The 27,543-nt window shown below is 30.1% G+C and overlaps 3 protein-coding genes and 1 pseudogene across 4 annotated transcripts; 2 read left to right on the forward strand and 2 right to left on the reverse strand.

Annotated features, from left to right (window-relative positions):
- The first annotated feature begins 4,521 nt into the window (after positions 1 to 4,521).
- LOC110628444 lies at positions 4,522 to 7,695 on the forward strand (annotated as a pseudogene).
- A 3,704-nt stretch (positions 7,696 to 11,399) lies between these two features.
- LOC110627440 (transmembrane protein 256 homolog) lies at positions 11,400 to 13,837 on the forward strand. Its single transcript, XM_021773746.2, has 5 exons — positions 11,400 to 11,675; positions 11,772 to 11,842; positions 11,997 to 12,077; positions 12,266 to 12,309; positions 13,571 to 13,837. Exons 1-5 carry the CDS (start codon positions 11,603 to 11,605, stop codon positions 13,668 to 13,670), a joined length of 369 nt encoding a protein of 122 aa, XP_021629438.1. The 5' UTR covers positions 11,400 to 11,602; the 3' UTR covers positions 13,671 to 13,837.
- Positions 13,838 to 13,856: 19 nt separating this feature from the next.
- Positions 13,857 to 15,211, reverse strand: LOC110627442 (glucan endo-1,3-beta-glucosidase 4). The gene is made up of 3 exons (XM_021773748.2): positions 15,069 to 15,211; positions 14,734 to 14,985; positions 13,857 to 14,104 (listed from the first exon to the last, which is right to left on the reverse strand). The coding sequence occupies exons 1-3, from the start codon at positions 15,133 to 15,135 to the stop codon at positions 14,070 to 14,072; spliced, it is 354 nt and encodes a 117-aa protein (XP_021629440.1). The 5' UTR covers positions 15,136 to 15,211; the 3' UTR covers positions 13,857 to 14,069.
- A 710-nt stretch (positions 15,212 to 15,921) lies between these two features.
- On the reverse strand, positions 15,922 to 26,600 carry LOC110628023 (histidine kinase 2). 2 transcript variants are annotated; one of them, XM_021774462.2, is made up of 15 exons: positions 25,404 to 26,600; positions 23,583 to 23,792; positions 22,077 to 22,571; positions 21,508 to 21,783; positions 20,504 to 20,673; positions 20,168 to 20,380; positions 19,902 to 20,088; positions 19,721 to 19,772; positions 19,408 to 19,637; positions 19,214 to 19,312; positions 18,286 to 18,953; positions 17,505 to 18,011; positions 16,984 to 17,391; positions 16,431 to 16,554; positions 15,922 to 16,236 (listed from the first exon to the last, which is right to left on the reverse strand). In XM_021774462.2, the coding sequence occupies exons 1-13, from the start codon at positions 25,794 to 25,796 to the stop codon at positions 17,142 to 17,144; spliced, it is 3,750 nt and encodes a 1,249-aa protein (XP_021630154.1). In that variant the 5' UTR covers positions 25,797 to 26,600; the 3' UTR covers positions 15,922 to 16,236; positions 16,431 to 16,554; positions 16,984 to 17,141. The 2 variants fall into 2 exon arrangements, with proteins under 2 accessions (XP_021630154.1, XP_021630152.1); XM_021774460.2 differs by having other exon boundaries at positions 15,922 to 16,357; positions 25,404 to 26,599.
- Between the last annotated feature and the right edge of the window lie 943 nt (positions 26,601 to 27,543).

Here is a 27,543-nt window from a genome sequence, read left to right on the forward strand (position 1 = left end):
ATAGTTAAGAAAACTCATCAACTTGATTAGGTCTACAGAGTGCATGAACAATAAAGATTTAAAACTATTTTTGAATTTGTCGGATATTTAAATTTTAATCTTTGAATATTAAATCACCGACTTTTGTATTCATACTTAATAATTACATGTATAATGATAACTTTATGAATATAAAATAATTACATGTATAATAATAACTTTAATATAAAGTTTGTGTCAGAAATAGCATGATTTTAGTCGACTCAATATTAAATAAATTATTTATCTATTATTAACATGATGTTTAAATATCCGTACAATCATCTCTCTAAATATTCATGTTTTTATCGCGAACACATCTCCATTTTATTTTCAACTTCTTAATCCATGCAAGTTTAATCTTAACCTTCCGAATAACTATTACATTACAACCCTCATTTATTAAGTTAAATTCATTTATATTATTTGACTTTATATTTATTAATCTTAATACCTTTTCACATTTCATTATTTTATAAACTCCCAAATCTCACATTCATCGTGATAAAACTGAATTCAAATAAAAATTTATCTTTTTTAAGAGTTTCTCCTAAATTATAATTTAAGTTGAGCACGATTTAATCAAAATATAATTTAAGTTTAGTTCGATTTAATCAAAGTGTGTCCTTAGCTACTTTTGTGTTGTTTGTCTTTCTTAACTAAAAAAAGATATTTATTTTTATTAAAGTAAACAACTAATTAAAAAAACCCAAAAATATATATAATTAACATTACAATTTATAAATCCACGTTAGCCTTTTCTCTCCATCTTTTCCTAATCCAAGGATTTTTTTAAATTTCTTTATCTTATTTCCATTTTTTTTTAAAAAAAAAAACACCTTCTTACTTACACTCATATTTCAATCTTGAATTTGTTAATTCACCCACGCTTACACTCCAAATCAAATATAAAAATTCTGCTTGAATTGCATTTATATTGAACTCATTTCTAAACTTTTATTTTCCTTTATTTTATAGGTAAGTTTTGTTTTACTCTAATTATTTACTTTTTACTTTTTACTCTTTTTTACTTTAAAGTTCAAATTTTCAATTTCACATGTATAAAATTTATAATTTTGTAATTCAATAAATTTTTAAATATTTATATTATATTGTTTAAGAATTGCCTTAGGGTGTTCATATCTTACTTGATTAAAGGATAAACTAAATTTACCTTTTTTTTTTATATAAAAGCGTATTACATTTTATAAAATTTTAATATTTTATTTCATAAATTTACATAATATATTATTTATTTTGTAAAGTAATCATTTTATAGAAAAATACATTAAAATAAAAAATTTTGATTGTTTAAGTGTATATATATATATATATATATATAGTGCAAATTAATATAAATAAACATTAAATTAAATTAATAAAATTTCATTAAGTTATTCAATTCTAATAATCAAAATTAATAATGTTATATATTAATAGAAACTAATAATTTATTCTATTATTTACAAATCTTTATATTTTAAAGTAATATTGTTTTCTTTTTCCTTTTTGAAAATGTCACTAAAAATATTTTTAATACTTCTATAAAATATTTAAATTTTATTTATAAAATATGATATATAAAATTATAAATAATATTATGAAAATATATATTTTTGTATTTAATTACTCATTTATATAAACAATATAGTAAAAGATATTAATATATAAATAGAAAACCAATTAAAATCTTCCATTGTTAAGTTTTAAATCTGAATCTGAACGCATTTAATTATAAATTATTGATGTTATTCTCATTATAATTTTTCAGCTATAAATTTGTAAAATATGATAAAATATTGAATAAATTACTTTGAGAATATTTTCCATATGAATAAATTGTGAAATTAACTTTTAAAAAAGATATCGTAACTGATCATAAAAAATATGAGTTACTATAAAATTTAAATATAATATGAAATTTTATATAAAATAAGATATAAAATTATATCATATAAAAATAATATTTTAATATAAATAATATTTTATTATAATTAAAATTTTATTATTTTATTTAAAATTATAAAATATTTAAATAATTAACTTAATTTAAATTATTAAATCTCAAATTCTATATATTTTAATATTATCTATATAAATAGATTTTTATAGTCATCGAATTTTTTGCTTCGATATTAAATTATTCATTCTGACAAACCTGTCACTTTACTAAAATTTAATTTTAGTTAAGTTAAATGGACTTCTTTTTTAAAAAATTAAAATAATAAATGACTGCGTGTCGATTGATCACTCGATCATCACAAATTTCACAATCAAAAGAAATCGCGAACAGGCCGTCTGTCAACCTCACTCTTTATTTTCGGACCCACAAAACCGTGCCCTAATGCCAACCAACCGTATTTTTTTTGTTTTGAAACTCATGTGGGTCGCAATTTGACAATGGTAACTCTCTGTTTGAACCTATTTTTTGAAATTCCACTCATCACCCACGTGCCCAACTCAATGAATGTTTCTTAAAAAGTTTTTTCTTTTCTGTAAATGAATTATCTAAACACAATTCTAAGTTGGTGTAAAAAAATATATACTTCAAAGTTTTTACTAATTTAGAAATATATATATATATATTCATTAATTCAGTATTATTTAATTAAATTATTTATTGTGTAGAAAAAATATGATTTAAATGAAACTAGTAAGATTTAAATTTTTTTAAAACCTTGAATTTTAATAATTGTTAAATAAAAAAATCATTTTAATTATTCAAATTAATAGAGTAATGAAAATAATAATGACATGTAAAGCAAAATAAAATGTATGAACATTAGATAAAAATAATACCTTTTTAATAAAAAATATATAGTAATTTTTAAATAACAAATTTAATAAAAAATTGAGTTTTAGCAATTATTACATAATCAAATTAAGAGAGTAATAAAAATAATTATAATATTTAATGTAAAATAAAATGGAATTAGATTTATTAATAATATAATAATTACTCTTTACAAAGGGTGATGAAAAAAGAATGCCCCCTTATGTGAATAAAAAAACTTGCATGCTTTATATAATATGAAAATTAAAAATTATAATAAATTTATTTATATATAAAAAATATTAAAATTTTCTAAAATATTTTTAATCATTTAGAAATTTATTAAATTTAGTGGCTTGTTTATACTTGAATTCTATTTCGATATTAATTTAAATAAAATTTTATTATAATAAAACCATTAAGAAACATCGCTCTTATAAAAAAAGTATTGGTGCTTATAATAAAAAATAAATAAAAAGGATTATTATGATAATAGTTAAAAATTAATTTTGTATTTAAATTATTTTAAAATTTACATATAACTAAAATATTTAGTTCTATTTGAACTTAAATTCTATTTTATTATTATTTTAAATAAAATTTTATTATAAGGAACAAATTAGAAATCTGATAAAAATTATTACTGCTCTTAATAAAAATAATAAATAATTTTTAAGAATAGTAATTTTTAATTATATTTTTATTACAATAGTAGTAATTTTAGTAATAATAATTTTTAATTATAATTTTTATTATTTTACGGTAATGATAGTTAAAAATTAATTTTACATTTAAATTATTTTCTTAATTCTCAATAAAATACTTACTCGATATTTGTTACTTAAATTATATTTTCTTAATTCTCAATAAAATTTTTATTATATAAATTATTAGTGTAATTTTTTATATTTTTACTTTTTAATTAATAATTATATTTTAATTATCATCTCAACAATCACATATTCTAAAATAAAAATAAATTAAATTATAATTTATTTTTATATTTTATTTTTTAATTAATAATTATATTTATTTTTTGACGGTATTATAAAATTATTGCTATTTGTTAATGGTATGATACTTACGATAATATTTTAACATGAACTCTAAATCCAAAAGTAAAAATGGGAAAAACTACATGCTATGTTTATATTTTTCTTTTTAATTTATTTTAAATTAATTTCATAATAATTAAATTTTAATGTTAATATTTTCATTTTGAAAGTATTTTAATTGTAATTAATCATGTGAAATTAATATATATAATAAAATTATAAAGAAATATTATAATTACATATGCAAAATATATACAATCTCTCAATTATTTTATTAAATATAATATTAAATTATAGATATTTGTTGGAATAAACTGTCTAATTAGGAGTAAATTACGTACTTATAGGGATTTACATAATTAACAGATCTTATATATATTGTTTCCTATACAGACTTATCTTGTTTTCTTATAATAGGATTGCTTTCTTTTTATCTCCTGATTTTGTGTTGTAAATGTATATAGATATAACCTCCTTTTCGGAGAAGAATACACAACAGCTGGATCATTCACAGATTCCATCGTTCAACATGGTATCAGAGCAATTTTGATTCTGGAAGAATTGCTTTCCGAATTTCATATCTTGAAACCACCACCATAGCTTACCATCTGCAACATCGTATTTTGTATTCTCTAACACCATTATTGTTCAGCCACAACAGAAGTCCAACAAAATATGGAGGATAAATCACAATCTACTGCTAACATTACCCACCCAGGTATTGTTGGTAAGGCAAATGTACTCTCTGCAACTTCTAAGAGTAGTACTTGGATTATTGATACAGATGCATCTGATTATATGACTAGAGATTCAGGACAGTTACAATCCATTTGTGCTTCTTCACAATCTATTATATCTACAACTAATGGTGGTACTTCTCCAATTACTAGAGAAGGATCAGTCATCTTGTCTAGTACCCTTACTTTAAATACTGTATTGATTGTTTCATCTCTTGAATGTAACCTTTTTTCGGTTAGCCAAATAACCTCTTCTCTTGCGTGTACTGTAACTTTTTGGCCCTCATTCTGTGTCTTTCAGGATATTCTGACCCAGAAGATTCTTGGTTATGGTGTTAAAAGGGGCAAACTCTATTACTTGGATCTGACAGAGAATGGGAAACAGAAAAATAACCTTACATGTCAAACGAGTAGTAGAGACAAAGCTCAAGCAACTGTTTGGTTATGGCATCGGCGATTAGGACATATTTCATTTGGATATCTTAAGAAATTGCAACCACATCTTTTTTCAAATTTGAATATTTCAGACTTTTATTGTGATATTTGCGAACTAGCCAAAAGTCACCGTATTTCTTATTTACCATGCTTAAATAAATGTTCTGAACCATTTATGATTATACATTCCGATGTTTGAGGCCTTGCAAAAATTCCTTCTATTTCTAAAGCACGATATTTTGTTACATTCATTAATGAGTGCACAGAATGACTTGGGTGTCTCTGCTTCACAAAAAAAGTGATGTTCTTACAGCATTTCAGGAATTCTATAATATGGTGGGCACTCAATATCAAAGGCAGATTCGTATTTGGCAAACTGACAACGCACTGGAGTTCTTGGATACAAACTGTGGAAAGTTCGTAAGCGAAAGAGGAATTCAACATCATACTTCTAAAACCTATGCTCCACAACAAAATGGCTTGGCAGAAAGGAAAAATAGGCAAATCATGAAAGTTATTCGTGCTTCTCTCTTTGGCATGAATATGCCTCGGTTCTACTAAGGAGAAGCAGTGAAGTCTGCTATTTATCTAATTAATCGGGTCTCCTCTCGCGCACTTGATTTTCGAACTCCTCAACAAAAGATGCAAGCTTTCTTCTCACTGTTACATGTCCCAAATCTTGAACCAAGGGTTTTTAGTTGTGCAGTATATGTCCATATTCCAAAAATTTTGCGAAATAAACTTGATTCTTGTGCTAAACGATGTGTATTTGTTGGCTATTCTGATTTCCAGAAGGGATACCAATGATATGATCCATACACAAAAAAGATTACATGTGACCTTGGATGTGTCCTTTCGTGAATTAGAACCATACTATTCAGTGGAAGTCACACCTCCTTCTCTTCAAGGGGAGAGCTTTAGTGAAGAGAATGTGCCACAAGAAATAATGACAGATTTCTTAGAACTAGAGGAAGTAAGTGAAAGTTTTCAGCATAACAGTCAGCAAGGTCTCCCTGAAAGATGTGATGAAGATTTATTAATTCCTCCTATAAAATTACAAATACCAACGTCTGCTGAAGAATCACCAACATCTGAAGAGTCACCAACATCTGAAGAGTTGCCCATGATAACACCATCAACTAAAGAATCAACTCAGAATGTCCTGTATACCAACATTTCTACTCATGTAAACCCGAGTCCTATACTTAATGAGTGTAATGAAACAAGTAACTCTTGTGATAATTTGGCTCCTAGATATCCACAAAGATCAAATAAGGGTGTACCAAGGAAACAGTATAAACCTGACCTTAGAGCCAATGTCAAGTATCCAATTAGTAATTATCTTTCTACTCATAGATTTTCCAAATCATATGCACTTACTATTAATCAATTATCCAAAGTATATATTCTTAGTAGTGTGCAGAATGCCTTAACAGATCCAAAATGGACAAAAGCGCTGAACAAAGAGATGGAGGCCCTATAAAAGAATTCTACATAGGAACTTATTCCTCTACCTAAAGGAAAGAAGAAGACAGTTGGATGTAGATGGGTATACACTGTGAAACTTAAAGCAGATGGAAGCATTGATAGATATAAAGTGAGGTTGATTGCAAAAAGATATGCACAAAAAGTATGGAGTAGATTATCAGGAGACTTTTGTACCGATGGCCAAGCTCAACACAATTCGTATCCTTATTTCTGTAGCAGCAAATCGAGGTTGGCCTTTGAATCAATTTGATGTTAAAAATGCTTTTCTTAATGGAGATTTGGAGGAGGAAGTCTATATGGAGGTCCCACCGGGGGTTAAACGAAGTATTTCAAACAGAAATGAAGTTTGTAAGCTGAAGAAATCGTTGTATGGGCTTCAACAATCACCTAGAGCTTGGTTTGGGAGGTTCACTTCAACGATGAAGGCATTTGGTTATAAACAGAGTAATTCAGACCATACTTTATTTATTAAACACAAAGAAGGGAAGGTAACAGCTTTAATTGTGTATGTCGATGATATGGTCTTAGCAGGAGATGATCCTTGTGAAATGAAGTTATTGTAGGACTATTTAGTTGCCGAATTTGAAATGAAGGATCTTGGGCAACTTAAATATTTCTTAGGTATTGAAATAGCAAGATCAGAACGGGGGATTTTTTTTCACAGCGGAAGTACATTATGGATTTGTTAACTGAGATTGGAATGCTTGCCTGCAAATCAGCAGAAACTCCGATGGAGGTGAACTATAAACTCGGTTTGTTTACAGAATAAATTCCAACAGATGTGGGACGTTATCAACGATTGGTTAGGAGATTGATCTATTTGACTCAAACGAGGCCAGACATAGCATATGCTGTCAGTGTTGTAAGTCAATTTATGCATAAACCAAGTGAAGAATACATGAATACAATATACCGTACCTTGAGATACCTGAAGGGGACTCCAGGCAAGGGACTATTATTCTCAAAGAATGGTACATCAAATATTGAAGGATACACGAATGCTGATTGGACAGACGATCAATCAACAAGGCGATCAATCAACAAGGCAATCTATTTCGGGTTATTTTACCTTCATGGAAGGGAATCTGGTTACATGAAGAAGTACAAAACAAAATATTGTGGCACGGTCAAGTGCAGAGGCCGAATTCAGAGGTATGGCGTATGGTTTATACGAGTTGTTCTGGATTAAGAGCGTTCTAAAAGAATTGGGAATAGATAATGCAAGTTCAATGAAACTTTACTGCGATAATAAGGCTGCAATTGAGATTGCACAGAATCCGTACAACATGATCGCACCAAACATGTTGAAGTTGATCGGCATTTCATCAAGGAAAAGGTAGACAAAAAAATTATACAGTTTCCATTTGTCAAATCAGAAGACCAATTAGCTTATATACTCACAAAAGCAATGTCTAGGAAGATATTCCATGATATGATTCATGATAGATATCCATACTCAAACTTGAGGGAAAATGTTGGAATAAACTAATTAATTAGGAGTAGATTACATATTCATAGAGATTTGCACAATTAATATATCTGATATATATTATTTTCTGTACATACTTATTTTATTTCTTTAGAATATGATTGTTTTCTTTTTCTCTCTTAATTGTAAATGTATCTATATATAATCTCATTTTCAAATAATAATACACAATAACTGAATCATTCACGAATTTTATCGTTTAACAATATTATTATTTTATTATTATAATAATTTTTTTTAATATAAATTAAAAAAAACGTTAGTTGCACAGAGAAGCTCTAATAATAATAAAATTTTTGAATTTTTTTTTAATAAATAGGTAAAAGAAAATCAATAACAATACTATTAAATATTATAGTTACATTTTTATACTAATAGTACTTTAAAATTTTATCATATAGTTATTATTGTGTAATTAAATTAAAAAGTATTATTTAAAAACTAAAATTTTACCATTAAAATTGCAACGAAACTATATATATATACATATATATTCTCTTGTCCATAAAAAGGGAGAAGGGTGAAAAGTGAAATGACTGCGTTGCATAAAGGGTGAAAGTGGTTCTGCTTTTGTCATGTTCACGTGCGATGGTGACACCTTCGATCATCTCCTTTAACTGCTTCTCAATTATTATATTCTACTGTGTATTGGCCGCGAGCCTCCACCTCCAGTCCTCCCTCTCTGTTTTGTGCTTCTTTGCTTTATCCAAGAAATTTTTTTCCCTTTTATTTTATTTGCAATTAATTTTTTTTTAATGAATCTGATTCACTATGTATCTAAAAAATAATAGAGTAAGTTTTATCACTAATTTAAATAATAAAAAATTTTATTTTCAATATTAATTATTAAGTATTTTAAATATAGATATATTTATTAATAAATATTTTATATTTTAGTTTTGAGATATTTACAATTTTTTTAATTAAAAGTAAGCCTTTAATAATTAGAGAAAAATAAATTAAAATTAAAATTTATTTAAGTTTAATTTACATTAATTAATTTAATAAAATTTAAAATAATAAAAATGAAATGAATAAAAAAAATATGGAGTAGTAACTAAATTATTAATAAATTTATTAAAGTAAAATTTTATTTAAGATAAAATAATTTTATTAATAATTAAATTTTAATTTCTTTGATCATAAAATAGGAGTGGTGAATAGAATGTCCAAAATTATTATTTTAATTAAAAATGATAGATTTTTATTATTATTTAGTTAATTATCTAAAAAATCTTAATAAATAGCTTTATAATTAGTTACTTAATTTTAGTTAATTATAATTTTAAACTCTTACATTATAAAAAATTAAAATTTTAAATTGAAATTCAAAATGAAATAACAAATATATCATATAATTGAATATAAAATTTAATAGTAAGTTTATTAAAAATAAATTAATAAATAATTATCAATTAACTAAAGATAAAAAATATATAAGAAAGGAGAGGAAATAAGTGATTTTTAACTTAGAAACCTAATTTTTTAATGGTTTTAATTTGATTTTAAAGCGATTCTAATTGTAATTTGAATCAATCAATTTTAATACGATTTCATTTTAATTCACATAATCGATTTTTTAATTTAAAATTTTCAATTCGGTTCATGGTCTGAATTGTAATTTTATTATTGATAAAAAAAATAAATTTTAGCATTTTGTTGGGTTAATTTAAAAAAATATATTTTTTTTTATTTTATGAAATGGAGATTCAGTATTATGAAAATAGAATCTGAAATCTCTCAAATTTATTTAAATACATTTACCATCAAATTAGCTAAATTTATCGGTGAAATATTTCTTTTTTTGATCTTTCTTTTTAAGCTTTTAAATTATGAAAGTGGGTTTTAGTGGATATACACTATTATTATTTTATAAGAAAGTATTTTATAAAATATATGCCATTATTATTTTATAAAATTAATTATTTAATTCTTTTACTAGTCGATTTTAAAAATGATGCTAATTAATTTTTGTTTTTTCAATCACTAATTTTTCACTTATCTAAGTCATTAATACATCACTAAAATACCATTTTCTTAATTATATAATTTTAAAATTATAACTATTTAATTTCTATATAAAAATGATTAAATAATTAATCATTGAAAAAGAAAATAATTAATTAATATGCTGTCGAAATAAAGGATATAAACAGCTTTTAAAGATATGCAATTTTTTTAAAAAATAAGCTTGAGTCTGATTTTAAGTGATTTTATTACATGCTCCATATAAACTTAGACTTATTTTATAAATTTCAATGGGTAAAAAATGATTTCCTAGTACGGAAAAGATAAATCTTTTTTAAATAATTTATTTTTTAATTAAAAAAATATTTTTTATTAAATAATTTTTAAAATATTTTAAATAATAAAAATATAAAAAATATTTTTCATAAAATAAATAAACTTGTTTTATGAAAAATATTTTATAGATTTTTTGATATTTCAAATGTTTAAAAAACTAATTAATAAAAAATATTTTTTAATTAAAAAATAAATTATTTTAAAAAAATAACTTCTTTTTTTTAAAAAAAAGTTATTTTTCATATTTTAATATTTTTATTAAGAATTTTTTATATATAAATTTATTGATATATTTTATTTTTAAATTAAAATTAAATAATAAAAAATAATTTATTTATAAATAATATTTTTTAAAAATAATTTTAAAAACATATTTTTTAAATACAAATTATTTTCTATAAAGGGACGAAGTCTTAATATCTAAATTTTATAAAAAAAATACAATTGCTTAATTCTTTGTAATTAATGTATGCAATGTCGTGATTTATTCAGACTTTAATTTTTCATTACATTTTTTATAAAATTATGAATCTAATAATTTCACTTGTGTACCTTTATACTAATTTTATTACTAGCAATTAAAAAAAAGTAACATATACAATTATTTGTGAAAAATATTCTTATATTTAGAAAATATTTTTTATGAAAAATATTTTTTAATGAGATTATTTATTTTTTATTATTTAATTTTAATTTAAAAAATAAAATATATTAATAAATTCTAAAATTTATAATCTTTGGAGGCTTTTATACTCCATTAACCTGTTATATATATATTTTAAATTATTAGTTAATTATAACATTTATCCTCCAATTATTAACGGCTTCAAGAAGGCTGCGGTTTGCAGTTGCTTCTTTTTTGTCGTTGTGGGCCATCAAGGATAGCCCGAGGCTCAGGTTAAGGTTCTGTTTGGTCTTAGGACGAAAAATATTTATTTTTTAAATAATTTAAAATTAAATTATTTTTAATATAATGTTTTTTTAATAACATCTAAAATAATGCTTTCTTTAAAAAAAATATTTATTTGGCTTCAAAATTCAATATCAAACTGGCTCCAAAATCAGATTCAACAGTAGAAGAGTAGTTCTTCAAAATCTGATAAAACAATCATCGGCCCATTTTTAGGCTTCATGAAAAGCAGCAGCCTTTCAGCTCAGAGGCCAGAGCAATGAGCAATCCGAGAGGCCCGTCTGTAGAGTTTAAAGCTTACCTCGAGGAGAGCTAGAGAAGGAGTGACGTCTATCTGCAGTTGAATGTCAAGTTTTGAAGGCTTTTGACTTTCTCTGGTGATTGTGTCCTGGAATGGAGAGAGAGCTAATAGTGAAGCACAGAAGAATAGATGCTAATATATGGCTCAAAGTAGCTGCTATTTCCGGTATTGTTTTTTCCACCATCGATCATCTTTGCTGTTTGTTTATCCGTTGGATTAACTCGTTCTGTGCAATTCTATTTTGGGTTGACCCATAAACAGGAGCTGCAGCTCTTGGGTTGGGCACATATGGTTTCCATATCTTCAAGCCTCAGAATCCCGCTTTCAAAGAGGTCTCTCTGTGTTTGTTTGTTTGTTTTTCTCCCTTTCTTTATATATATGATAAAATTTTCACTTTTCTGTGTTGAATTTTGTTTGGCTTCCCTGAAAAGAACTTAATGTGTTTGTTTTATTGCCAATTGTTGCAAATGCAATTATATTTTGAAGGTATGGCAAACAGCATCTCTATACCATCTGGTTCATACTGCAGCTCTTCTTGCTGCCCCTATCACTAAGAATTCCCATGTTGTAAGTTTCCTCCCTTCAGTTTCTCACCCTCTTCTTGTTTTTTTATTATTTTTGTGCATTATTTTCCACCCACTCTTAAGATGTTTATTAGCAATTTAGAGATTTTTGTTCATTTATGTAAAAGTTTTTTCTTGTAAAAGCATGTGTCTTTGAACTTTGTCTCTTTTTTTTTATTATTATCTTCTCAGTTTGGGGGCCTCTTGACTGCTGGGATTCTTGCTTTCTCTGGGACGTGAGTGATCATTTCCTTCTCTTTGATGTGTTTGATCTTCTGCCTTTTGATGTGTTTATATTGTGAAGTGAGTTTATCGCAATTTTTGTGAAAATTAACGTCGATATTGTCAGGCTTTCATTCCTTGAAAAATGCAAATATGCTAAGTGATCTTTGAAATTCTTTCAATTGGCTTTTTATATGTTGGCCAATGGAATGCTACTGAATTTTATTGGATTTATAAAGCAAACATGATATATTAAATTATGAGTTAATTCAAGGAAATTTTTGAACTTTTGAACAATGATTGACTTCCTAATTAATCTCCTTTTTTTGTAATTTATTTGGTAATCTGATTATGGTTTTGGATATGCTGCTGTAAGATGAGGGATCTCTGAGTGAGCCTTTGCTTTTATGGCAACTGTAGGCACACTTATGTTTAATCTTATTAAGGAAAACTACGCCAGAATGAGCACAGTAGCAAATATTTTCAAACATTAACTTTCCTTGGGACTATACCGAATTGGTTTTGGAGATTATGACAGTTGTGATTACAGCTTTTTCATGTTTGATAAGTAATGAGAAGGTAGTAACTAATCTTGCTATTAAATTTAGTAAGTGAGATGCCATTGAATATCCTTTAGGATCTTAAGATGTTGCTCACCTAATTCCATTTTCTTTGCTTAACTACGGTCCATGATGTGGCATTCTTGCACAGGCATAGCGTTGTGTATTCAGTTAATTCCCCTCTCATAACCTCTTTGCTTAACTAATCTTATTGAGGCATAATCTCACTCTCAGATGCAAATCTTGGGTAGGGATTATACCTTGGAGGATTTTTTTTATCTCAAACTCATGTGAAATATCAGTAGGATTATTTTACCAAGACTTGACCAGTGGCAGGAAAACAATACATGTTTCTGTAAAGTGTGTACAATATTTTCTTTCCAAACATGTGTTGGGACAATACTGTTTGATATATAACAAATGACTTATATGAGATTGTTTTTCAATTTGCCATGGAAATTCATTTCATTCGGATTTGGCATGGATAGACCTTATGTTAGCTCAAACATCACAAATATTCTGACTTGGGTTTTCTTTTATAATGGGTCTGGTATGAATAGAATGACTGAAAAATAGGTAGCAATTACTGTTCTTTCTAAAACAACCCATGTGTTGATTGGAGGAGCTTCATTGTCATCTAAAATTAGGGTGTTTTTACATTGCTATTTACACAATTAAAGTTAAAAGACTGAAAGAAGTTCTTTCTATTGTGTAGGTGTTACATTGTGGCTTTACTTGAGGACAGAAAGTATGCTGCCTTGGCTCCATTTGGTGGCTTTGCATTTATTGCTGCTTGGGCAAGCTTGCTTTTCTGAGTCATATCTTTCATTTCTGCATTGTTTGCATATCTATGTCATGGGATCAATAATTTGTATAATTTTACTTGATGTCATGTATATAATTTTGTAACTTGTATTGCACAGGTGTGTTTGAAAAGTGTAAAAATGAAATAATTCAAATGAAGTGAATTCTTTTGACTAAATATTTGAATTTTGGGAGTCTGGAGCACAGAAAACAAATCTTTTTGAAGAAACTGAAAATAGAAACAAAAGTTTAGAAAGCAGTAGCTAACATGTGAATCAAGCAACCATCTTCACCATTTCTGAGTCTCCTTACAATTTGTAATCTTAGTGCAGCTACACTACGAGAAATGCAGAAATCGATCAGGTAAATCTAAATAACAATGCTTGTTTTGTTCTTCTCTTTGCTTTGAATCAGGGAATGAATTCATAGTGACATGAGTTATGACCTGCAGACAACTCAATGAGATTTGATAAGCAACCATTAGAGATTAAGCAATCTTCATGTATGAGCATTTAAAGTGCATCTTGAAACACTCAATTCTCATCCAACGTCTGCCCACCACATGGGATGATAATGGCTTATATTTATTTTATTAATATAATAAATTAATTTATATCCTTATTAGTTATTTTTCATATCAATTATAACAATTCAATATAATTTATCAATTACCTAAAATATTTCAATAAGCTATTAGCAACAGTATCGGCTGTATCTAAGCTTCCTTAATCCTTTTTTTTTTAATCTTTTTGTTTTTCAGCTTTCACTTTTGATTGCGTGATGAGATGAAAGTTTTGCTACTGTTATTAACACAAGCCGTTGAAAGTTGGCTAATCAAGCTACGATTTCACATTACTAAGGAACAATCTTGAATCTTGATTAAAGCTTAAAAGGTAACTAGACATCTACTCCTGCAAGCCGATTTCCTGGGGATTAGTTTCATTTAGGTGATGCATTTCTCGTGTGATTCAGCCTCGACAATGGTGTAGTTTTCCTAACAGAAAAAAAAAAAAAAAAAAAAAAAGAACAACAATAATGATGATGCTTTGGATCAAGCATTGTGAAGGAGCTTACTGGGGTCAAGTTCAGTAATAATGGCGGCTCCTCTGAAATAGCAAGATCCACCTTTGTGCTTGAATTTCTGGAAGTAGCTGTTGAAAGCAAAAGAAGCATGGTCTCTTACAGTGTTTGGTAAATAGCAAGGCTGATTCACTTGAATCATACTACAATCTGCACCACCTCTCCCACATGCCCAATCCAATGCTGCCTGCAATTCTCCATCTGGGGTCTGCTCATCGGCAATGCACCATTGCTCCAACTCCCCATCTGATATTTATCAGACATTGATGTTATTAAACAACATTCACAACTGTTGGGGCAATAAAGATGAAGATTCCTCAGATGCTTACCTGAGCTTGGAGGAGTTATTGATATGATTAGAAGAGCAAGCAATACCCTTAGCCAAATAATTGCCATTAGAGAGAGAGAGACAGAGAGAGAGGTCTCAATGGCAACGTAACCTATCCACAATCGGGTTGTTGTGCAGCTCCAATATATAGAACAAAAAAACAAATTCTGTTGGAATTGGAAATGAAAAAAAATTATTGTTTCGCTAAGATATAGAAAACTCATTAATTAATATTTTAATTTTAAAAAATATATTAAAATATTTTTAAAATTATAAAAAATCTATTAATTAATTAATTAATTTATTAATTATAGTTGTTAAGTATTCTAAAATCTCTTTAATATAATATAAAGAGATTAATTAGTGAAAATTTTAATAAAATTAAAAAATTAATTAATAAAATTTTCATATCACATAAAATTATTTAACGGTTAAATTTAAATTAATCGATTGACTAAAGTTGATTATTGAAAAATTAAGAAATATTTTATAAAATTTTTGCAGTGACTTGCTATGTTCAAAATTTAGAATCTTGTGGGTTGTGGCCAAATGGTACACGTGGAGAGAGAAGGTTAATGCGTTCCACATAACTTAGGTAAAGGTTATTGCTGCATTAAGCTTTACAGAGAAGGATAATGGATACCACTTGCATGGTAACATTAATTTTATAATTACAAATTCCCAGCTCTCAAATCTCGATGTTCAGCTCAGTTCCTTTAATTCTCTGTAAAATTTTGTTCCAAATTTGCCCATGATTACAGGTGTCACTCTCTGCCACTGGGCCTTGCCTAATCAGCTGATCCAATTCTCAGACAATGGTTTTTCCAGGGAACAAATTTGAAGTACAAGCAATATCATTCAAAGTACAGAATCAATTGATCAAGTCTGAACTTTTTACAGTCTGTTAATAAATTTATATACAGTGCATGTAATTTTAGTTACAACAAACTGAACCTTCATTACACATTGACTAAGAGTTACATTTACAGCACTTCTTTCTCTTATATGAATCATTGGAACAATCAGAATGAATCTTAAATTATATCTTTCAACTGAGAAAATGCTACTGGTATGTCTTTTACACCCATGAGTTTCCATTAACGGTGTCTCCCTTTACACTGAAGTTGTACATTTGCAGTTCGCAGCGCTAAAATAATTCCTTGGGCACACTGAGTCATGAAATAAAGCGAAGATTTCATGCATGAGTCAGCAGAAGATCAGAAGTTGGATTGATAATCTCATCAGCATTCAAACAAGGATCACAGCTAGCATTTCATATCTGCCTACTCTCTGAAGAAATTATAAAAAGTTAAAAATGAAGGAGAACATATTATAGATAAAAGAGCTGCGTGCAGAAAGCTACCATGGTAGTCATTGTCTTCTTCAATTGTGACAAACCAGAGACAACAAACTGGCCATAAGCATTCATTTGGTTTTACTACCCAGATCATCCATACTTGAATCAAGTCACCTTCAGTCTCAAATTCCTGAAAACAGAATAACTATCTATTACACTTTCCTCAATTGAAAAAAAAAAAAAGAACGAATATGGGTAGAGATTTGTTCTTGCCGAAGAGACTAGTAATGTTCTTGTCACATGCAGAATTCACATCTTAAACATGGAAATTACATCCCAAGAGAGTTTCATATGCTTAGAAAGAATGGTAAAAGTTTATGGGAACATTTAAAACTGCTTCAAGAGAAACCCATCTAGTTATTCAGATAAATAAAACAAAAATTTTTAAAGAAAATGCAATGAAAAGAAATTTAATGAAACTAGGTTTCCCATGAATATCAAGGATGATTAATAGAGTAGCAAGGTGTTTCATCGCAGAGGATTTAAGCCAATAGATAAAACAGGAAAAACTTATATGCACTTGTCCATTTCATAAAAAAAGGATATTGCTAAATATTACCAGAGCTGGAAAGATAATAAAAATTTGTTGCAGATCATTCTATCCATCATTAGTCAGCTAGTCAAATGCTTTGGGTCAAGGTAAATTCAGCATAGATCAGCCAGCTGGCTTCTGGATGAAAGTCAGATGAGCAATAACAGATATCTAAATCCATACTATCAACCAGACTCGAAAAAACGAGCCACTGCATTGTAAAGTTGTTCTTCTTCAAATGGCTTTGATATATAATCATCCATCCCGCACTTCATGCATTCTTCATTTGTTGCCTGAATTACATCAGCTGTCATTGCCAGTATTGGTGTGTGCCAATAAGTCACATTTCCAAACATCTCTGCTGATGCTTCCCCGGATGCAATTTGCTCATTAAATTGCCTCTCCCTCAACCGAATTTGCCGGGTAGCTTCGAAACTGCACAAGAGAGAATCAACACATAATTCTCACTGTAGCCATGAGTTAAAGGAAATGTCGACAAAGACGGGTAAATATTCAAAAGCATTAGTTTGTAAGAACAACTAGTTTACCCATCCATTTCTGGCATATGTCGATCCATGAAACAAGCATCAAATGTGTGCGGTGGTTTTAGAAGTTCCAAAGCTTCCTTGCCGCTCTCCACACAGGTAACAATTGCTCCATATTTTTTTAGAGCTCCTTCTGCCACTCTTCTGTTCACTTTATTGTCATCTACCACCAAAATTCTCCTTCCTCTTAGTAGATTCCGAAGAGTTGAAGGTTTCTTTCTTTTTGCTGGACTCTTCTTGCCACTTCCGATGGCTTCTTGAAAGCATGCAATTAAGACACTTAATCGGAGAGGCTTCATAATTACACTATCTACTAAACCAGCTGATACAAGTTCATTGCGTTCATCAGGACTGATGGTCGTAGCCAAGAGAAAAACCTTTGGAATATTTACTGAGATTTCTGTTCCACCATTTTGCTTGGATTCTTTCAACAAATGATTTAAAGCCATACCAGTTTCATTATGCCAAACATCTTTGTCAATAAGAACCACAGCCAAATCTGCTGGAACACTGCATTAAGAACAATAAAATTTTCTGAATATGACCACCTCATTGCAAAACATGTTTTTTTTTCCTCCTTACAAATACTTTTACAAAATTCAATATTACATTACATTTTTTTGGTTTTGTAATAGGATCATTTTTTTCCAAGTATAACATGAATGGAAATTTATGCTAAAACGAATAGATCTTACACTAAAGAATGTCAAAGGCTTGAATTATTCTGTCAAAATTCAAGTGAATCTCAAATTTCTAGACAACTGTACTAGTAAGACAAATATACCTTGTGTAGCGACCTCCCGATAAATAAGAACATGCAGATTTCAGGCTGGAAGCTATATCCACTGATATACCCAACCTCTGAAGATGGTACTTAGTGACCTCAGCTCGTACTCTTCTTTTATCAATTACCAATGCTCTCCAACCTTGGAACTCCATAACAGTAGGGTAATAAGGTTGCCACTTTGTATCCAGAGAACTCAATTCTCCTTTCCTGAAAGAAGCTGTGAATGAGAAGGTACTGCCAGTGCCAGGTTCGCTAACAAACCCAATTTCCCCACCCATGAGATCTACCAGACATTTACTGATACTCAATCCTATCCCGGTCCCACCATAGGTTCGTGATGTGGAACTGTCAGCCTGCATAAAAGGAGTGAAAATGCGGCTTTGTGCATCCAGCGGGATTCCCACACCTGTATCCTCAACTGTAACTAGCAACCTAATCATTTCACGTTCCTCCATTGTATCTGTGCTATTTAACATTTTAAAGTTTGCCCAACTTTTCCATCTGTCAACCACAGGACACCCACTCAATGTATTATCAATTTCATCGGACATGTCCTGAGTTGAATTCAAGCCTTGTGCCAACACTGCATCTCTAATACCAAGTGGACCTCTCACTTCATCTGCCAGACGAACTGAGACAAATATATGCCCTTTGTCTCGTGTGAACTGAAATTAAAATAAGTCAAATATAGTCAACAGATTTATGAACCAACAAAACCTTATATACGAATAGAAGTATGCAACACTGAATATACCACAAGGTTCAAACTATGAAATTATGAATGGCCTGACTTCCATTATAGTTTTAAGGATTGGAACATGATAAAACTGCATATTGTCTAATACTATCCACAGTGGTGATGCAGCTTATAACTATATTGAATTTCCAACAAGAAGTATAACCATAATTATCTGCTGAAACAAACCTTTACAGAATTTCCAACAAGATTTGTGATTATCTGCCGGAACCGTCCAGGGTCACCAATAACAACTTCAGGCACTTGATTGGAGACGTAAATGGCCAACTGCCCTCAGCCAAAACAACAACATTGACAAAGTTTATGTAATTAGTGAAATCAACTAAAACAGAAGAAGAAAGAAAGGTCATCTTGGTATTTACCTCAATTCCTTTTTCATTGGATTTGCTTGAAAAAAGTGAAAGAACGTTATCAAGGACTGACCGCAGATCAAAAGGAACAGTTTCTAGTTCTAGCCGGCCCGAGTCTATCTTAGCCTGATCAAGGACCCCATTTATCAGAGAGATTAGATCTTTTCCACTATCATGAGCAGTCTTGGCATAGTCTCTTTGATTTGCATCAAGATCTGTATCCATTAGCATTTGTAGCATACCTGAAATATGATTCAAAGAAGCATTATTGCTAAAACTTGCCATATTGTCAGAAATAGCATCACAAGCTTGATTTCTTAGTCACCTAAAACACCATTCATTGGGGTCCTGATTTCATGGGAAACAGTTGCAAGAAACTGCAAAGTAGAGAACAACTCGGTCTCAGGAACATGAGAGAAATTTCAGTGAAGTAGTAGAAGATAAACAAAGCAAATTACAAGAGAAATTTCCAGGCAGAAGCCCATCAAAAGCACCAGGAAATGCACCTGAGATTTTGCCACATCTGCAGCTTCGGCACGAATTTTGAGCTCCATCATCTGCCAATAATCCTCCTCAACTTTTGCAATTCTGCTTATTGCTGCATAAAAGATATGGCCAACAAGAAGAGTAATAACAAGGACACCAACTGAAGCATTTATTGCCGTCCAAGGCAAAGGAGGTTTATGCTTAAACCTGTATACCAGAAAAAAAAAAACCCTTAGGGAAATAAGTAAGCACCGAGTAGTTAGACCTCATTATTTTCAGAACCAACCTGCAATGCATTTCATGCTTCCGCAATGGATCCCCAAAGTCAAGGTTGCTGATGTGCAAGAGGCCCGTGTCAGTAACGTTAGTGCCGTACATAAGAATTGGAGCAGATGCATTAGTTGTGTCATAAACATTCACAACAATTGTTTGCTTGCTGGCAAGTTGGTGGAGAAGCTTCTCAACCAATGATGGGACATCATAAGATGCACCAAGATACCTTTATAAGAAGTGAGTACCAAGTTTGAAATTAATTTCATCTTAATGAGATGAAACAAGGAACAATTCACTAAAAGCATGAAATAGTATACAAAGATAGAATTTTCCAAGGCAACAGATTTACCCCACAGTAGATTCAATTCTTAGTTCTGGTGTGGCATCTGGAGGAAGCTCAGCATTATAAACAGCAAAAGTGAGTACAACTCCCAGGTGGTTGGATTTCAAAAGCTTAAAAGGAGATGTAAGTACTCCCTTTCCGGATGCCCTTGCTCTCAAGATGTTCTCACGATCTTCCTATATGTAGATAGCAGTTGATGTTAGAATCATCAGCTCATAGGAGACATCAGTATATGCACACAGAAGAGATGGTTTCAAAAATAAATAATTTCAGTGAAGTCGTAATAATGATCTGTAATGATAAAATGTAAAATCTTCTTCAACTAGTAATTGCATTCTGCAGTCAACAAAATGATCATATTTATGCAATCATCAGCAACAAATTACAGCTGCATAAGAAATGAACATGATTTTGCTGTATAAATATTCCTACAACTGTCTCCCAAGCTGCCAGAATGAAAGGGCAGCAAATTTTTAACATACAAGTAAAAAGTAAGAATAACTAAATCAATGAAATGGTGAATAAAAAAGAATGATAATGGATCTTCAACAGGTGATGTAAAAAAATTAATGAAATGGTCCAGATGATTTCTATACTACACTCAACTTGATAAAGATTAAATATTTTTTTCTCTAATACATATGAGGGAAAAAAATTTCAGAAATAGCAGCTTCATATTTAACAAATTACAGAGTCAAAAGATTTATGGCAATTATAAACAGGTAAAATGTGTCTATTCCTCCTTTCATAGAGTGGAGGAAAGGCCGAAAGGGTATTGTTCTTTAATGCTATCACCCTCAGATGATAGTTATAATCTTACAATTTTATGAGTTACTATCCCCACTAATTCTATATCGGCATTAATTCAGTAGGGCCAGTTACAAAGATGACAGGTTCAGTAAAAGCCAAAATATAACTATTTGGTCTAAGTAGAGAGGAAGTAGCTGGTGAACACAAAACTGAACAATCAAAACAATGTAACCGTATATACATGTATCATGAGTATGCACCTTTCCAGACATCATATCGATAGAGACAATATGAGAGACAGTTTCTTGAGAAAATATCACAGGAGCATATTCATCTCGAATGGGTGCAGGATCCAACTTTTCTGGAATACAATCTTGAACTAGAGTCTGGTCCTCCGTTTCCATTTTCTTTATTGTCCAGCCATGCTGCTTCTCAAATTGCTCCCTCTGTGAATGTAGAACTTTCAGAGCATATGCAACACCACTGGTGAGTGGCCTCTCAAAATCTGTTCTCTCAGTATATTCACCAAATGTTTTCTGTGAAATAAAATAAAGCTTAGAATTATTTATCATTATTGCATATCAGGATTATAACAAGCTATTTCAAATCTCAAGTATTAGTGTCACATTTCCGGCCTGTTGCATGGTTCAGCAAGAATTCTCCAGATGTTCTTATACTGAAATTACCAAAAAAAAATGTTGGTTTCTTCATTGCAAACCAAGTTACCTCAATGAGTTGGTTTATCACAAGCTATGCACTATTACAGAATGCTACACTTAATTAAAACTAAAGCATCAAACAGATTAAGAATTTATAGAGAGGAGGTCACCTGATCAATTGCGGAGGGATCTTTTCCATGGTGAAAGGTGGACACAAGAATAGCCAAGGCATGAACATGGTTCATACTCACATTAAACTGATCCTGCAGCATTCGTGCCCGCTCATCACACATGTTGGCAAGAGTTTCTTCCCTTCTTAGCTTGATTTTTTTATTCAAGTGCCAAAACAACCAAAAAGAGGTAAAAATTCCAAGCAGGACAAAAATTATAAGAAGCTTCTTCCTCCACTTTCCAGCACCCTTAGGAGGACCCTTTGATAACTGTTGCTGCTTCATCTGCAACAGTTGGTGCCGCTGTTGAGGCACTGGCTCCAAATGAACTAGCTTCAGTGTTTTCTTCTTCCAGAATTTAAAATGAAAACCAGATAATGTGCAGCCCACGATCATTGCAAAAAGGATCGACCAACATACTTTTTCCAAACCAAAAGAAAAAATCTTACAGTGATCTTCTGCATGGTCCCTCATTTTGGTTGTTTGCAAAATGTTCTAATAAAAGACAAATACAAAAGAAAAATTATTCATTCGGCTTGATTCAAGGGTACAAGATTTTATCTTCTCCAATTAATTTTCTATAAGATGCACTCTTTTGTTTGCATGCAAGTCTTCTTGATGCTAAAAAAAACCACTTCCCAGGCCCTCATATTTATAAAATAAATTGGGGAAAAACTTATTTGCATTACCTGAAACTGTAATTAATAACACTAATGAAACCTTGAAAACATGTTAGCTTTTCTGACAATTCTTTTTATTAGTGCCTTGATGCAGGACTTTCTACTGGGGATTATAGGCGTACGTGTTTTAGGGAGAAATTTAGGAAATAAAATCCTATTTAATAGAGTTTGAATTGGTTTAGCATTCTTAGTATGTTCTTATTTTTGGTTTTCTAACTCTAGTACTAGTAGGCCTGTTTGTTATACTATAATACCTATGACATCTAGACATCTAGTAGAGCTTACCATTATTGACATTGACAACTGACTATTAATAGAAAATCTGAGATTTGATTCTCTTCCCTTTTGAGTGTTCTTCGTGTTCTACATCATGCCTATCAAAGGGTGCAAATTTGTTAAAATTTTCTTTGCTAGTATCACTAGTGTGAACTTTTCATGTTAATTCCTAATTACGTAATTCCCTTCAAAGCTTCATACTTCAATTGTGGTTCAATTCTGCTCTGAGCATTATCAGAGCTTTAGCTAAACATAAAACCTAAAAATGAAGGAAAGCCTTTCATCTGCAGATCTCCATGTTACCAGCAGTCTAAAGGAGGTCAAAATGCACGTGGAAAGTACAAATAATGCCTACCATACCCAATAACTAGCAGGGCAATTTTTAAGAACTGTTTATCATCTTTGTGTGTGCATATCAGGATGAGGACTACTGCATAATTTACTTGCATGGTTTATTGAACACACAAATTCAGGACAATGCATTGACAACTTCAAATATAAGTTAGCTGTTAATCAGTTATCAGGGAATAAGTTGCAAAGCAAAATATACCAATTCATCTCTCAATGATTGCTCAAGCTTCCTCGCAATGTTTGTGTCTTGAGCTGCGCATTGGTCATTAGTCTTTAAATCTTGAGCAGCCCATCCTCCTTGTGGTTGAAACTCCTGCTTCTTTGAACACAGTGCCTTGAGAGCACATGCAATGCCATCAGTCATTGCCATTTCAGGCCCCAGTTCTTTGGGGCATTCAGGGGATGTTATCTGTAATGCACAGGAAATAAGAGTATAAAGAACAAATGAAAAAGATTTTTAACTAAGAAATCTTCTTATTATTTTTTGTATTTAGAGAGAAAGCCTCAGCACATTCTTCCACAAAATCATCCATTCAAGTTTGCATATAATCATCTAGCAAAAGAATGTGACAAAATCAACTAAACCGAAGCATCTGTCCACATGAGAAGAGTCTAATACGTTTTAGGTTTAGTCACCGAACAAGACAAAAAATAAAATATAAAAAAAAAACATGAACCTTTACTCAGTTTGCAATTATGGCCTGTACTCTGGCGATAGTCAAAATTAATTAGTACTTTAGTAATTGGGTGCAATCACGGCCAGGCTACTGGAAATCATTTCCTTACATGTGAATCTAACATGTGAAAGGAAAAGCTTGAATGCATATACTAATAATTTGGTGGGCTATTATCAATCGGTCCCATTCTTTTGTTGATATATCCTTCTTTACTGATCATATAAAAAGCTGATTTTCATTGGCCATGCTGAAAATGCACCTCATAGTTAGAGTACACTACAATAGATCACTTTTAAAGTGTAGGCTGTAATTGCAAATCAAAAAAATTCAGGATAATATGTGATTAACCTATGTGTTGACTGCATTTAATTCGCCGCTTAATTAGCCCCAGCACTTGCCTAGTTGGCAAGTGGGTTTACTAGTTACTAGCCACGTTACTGACCATGGTTGAAATCTTAAAGCCACATAAGGTATCTTTTTTCTCTCTGAATCTCCTTCTACTAGCATAGATGGTCAACCGTTTAACCAAACTAGGAAGGCACTATATGATCAATAAACATGAACTTGAAATAACAAAAAGGCCATTTAGTTTCCTCATCCTAGCATGATAAGTCATCTCACTCGTCCTGTCCAAACATGAGAACTACAAAGCTCCTCAAATCAATTTCTTCACTAAATCCTACAAGATAATATATCACACTATTTATAACATAATGCTCCAGTTTATATCTGAAGTTCCCGATTTCCCATATGCTCATCAAACTGTTCAAAAATCTAACAGCCTAACCTAATTTCCATATCAACAAAATTTTGAGGAAAATGATAAAACTAAGTCGCAAATATATAAACAAATAAATTTTAGTATCAATTAATGACATTCACATGGCCCTACTCAATAGCATTGACCCATTAAATAGGGCAAGAATGAGAGTTCTACAAGAATCTACATACATCAAATTTCACTTTAAGTTTATTAAGATTGATTTGAGTTTCGACACAGAATTACTATTCAACAATACAAAAACAAAGTTCACTGTGTCTTCCGTTTTCCCATTGGCAGCTTGATGTCTGCCTTCATTGTTCCAATTTAGAATGCCATGTAGCGGCTACAAACCAAGTTCTTAAAAAAAGAGTTAAATTTTAGTGGAGTAACTAGAGCCTCATTCTCCACCATTGTCTATGTTCAGCCAACTTCTCGAGCAAAATCAATTAACTCGTAAACCTGAATAGTTCTTTTCAAAAGCCGCTAATTCAGGAACAAACCAAAAATTTTCACTTAAAAACAGGAAAATCCCTGAGCTATTGAAGATAAACCTAGTTCAAGAAAGATAGCAGTTCAGCACCTGATCTGATTCAGAAAACAAAGAAACCAAAGCATGAAGCTGGCTCTTGCTGACATTGAAATGCTGGAGCAAGACTTGAGCTTTTTCTTCACAAGTATCTAGATTCTTGTCTTTCTTCCACAGTGCCCTATTTTCAAAACTCAAAAGAAACCAAATGCTAGCCATGATGAGAACACATGAAAACCAAAGAAACAGAAGAAACAGAATCTTTCTCCTCCATTTCTTGGCAGAATTAGGCCCATGCAAAGGATCATTTTGCTTCTTCCGCTTGAATGTGCCATTTAAGCCAGAGGGCTTGGAATTCATAGACATTTTAACCAAAGCCCACCTCTGTAACTTCACAAAGAACCTCGAAAGCTTGACAAAAACCCCAGTTCCAGCAACAGAACTCATCAAAATCGCACCTCCCAAACAAGAACCCAAGAATGATATTCAAATTGGGAAGCCAAAGTGCAAAGAGCCCACCTCATGCAACTCATCCAAATCGATGTTTTATAAACAAACCCCACTCAGAATCCACAAAGAATAATGTGAAAACTGGCAAGAAATGGATTCTAATCATTCACCAGACCAAGAAAACAAGGTGGTCCACCTTTCTGATCTCTTCTTAGTATTCCACTTTATGGTTCAATACTAAGTTTCCTTTCTCTTGCCGTATTAAGCATTAAAATCCCATCAAAACCTCATTTGAAGAACACAACAGAACCAAACTAATCACCCCAAACAGGAAATTGAACCAAACCCAAATGTTATTTTGGGGAAATCTTTGAGGGAATCATTTATGAGGTAAGGAAAAAAATTGGGCCTTTTCTATATCCGGTTCTTTTCTGGCTCTTACGGCTTCGTGCAGCTAGAATTAGTATCAATAGTGAAAACTTTTTCAAAGAATACCCTCACCAATTAAAAACTTTACCTGACCCAGTTGGCTTCTGTTTGAACCCAACTGGAATCAATCATGAAAGAGAGAGAGAGACAGAGAGAGAGACAGAGAGAGAGAGAGAGTGTGTGTCTTCGTCGTCTCTTCTCTCTCTTACCCTTTTATTTCATGCACAATCTCTCTGCCTCACCGGTTTCAGTATGCTGTCCAGCATTCGATTTGAGGGTGGGCACATCATTATCTCATCATCTAAGTGGAGAAGTAAAGCAAAACCCAAGATCAAAAACCACCCCTAAACAATATTATATTATCAAATTCTTTTAATTTTTGAAAAAAATTGACGACCCATATCAAGAAACATAATATCCTTTTATAATTCTCAATTTATTTAACTATGTTTTATGCCAAATCATTTATTTTTTAAAAAAATTTACTGTTCTTTTTCCTGCTTATGCATTTTTGTACGAGTTGAAAGCGACTGATCCATCCAGCGTTTAGAGATTGGTGTATTTGTTTCCTGCTTCTGTTCAGCGATACGGATTACGGAGACCCTTTAGGCTTTAACACACAAGACACTTTATTTATTAATAATAATAATAATATCAATTAATATTGAAATGAATTGTTAGATATGTTTATCCTTCAGTGTTTTATTATCATGAATTGAATAAATAATATTAAAATATTAAAATATTTTTATAAATAAAATCTATTATTATTTTAATATATATAATATTTTTTTATTAAGTGTATAAATTCAAATTTAGATTTTTTTTTATTTTCTTTAATAGATGCAAGATAAACTTACCATAATTATTGATGATATATTAATTTTAAATTAGATGAATTTATATATTGTTGTAACTACAAGAATTTTGACATTTGATGTTTAATTTCAACTTTATCTTAATTTGAAAAATATTAACGATAATCACTTTTTTAGGTGATTATCTAATATTATTCATATTATTGGTCGGAAAGTATAACAGTTAATTGTTAATTGAGAGGGAAAAAAATAATAATTAATATTTTCAATAAATAGAACGTAGAGCATTAGACCAACACTTAAAAAAAATTGACTGTAATTAGCATTTTTCTATTGATTTTATAATTTTTTTTGTAAATATATTTAATAAAAATTGAATGTATAGAATAATTAAATTAAATATTTACATCAAAATTTTAAATTATTTTAATGCTAAAACAACTAAATAGTTATATAAAACAATATAAATAATAAAATTATATAACTATATGAGAATT

Source organism: Manihot esculenta, chromosome 12 (genome assembly GCF_001659605.2).
Source record: "Manihot esculenta cultivar AM560-2 chromosome 12, M.esculenta_v8, whole genome shotgun sequence".
NCBI lineage: Eukaryota > Viridiplantae > Streptophyta > Magnoliopsida > Malpighiales > Euphorbiaceae > Manihot > Manihot esculenta.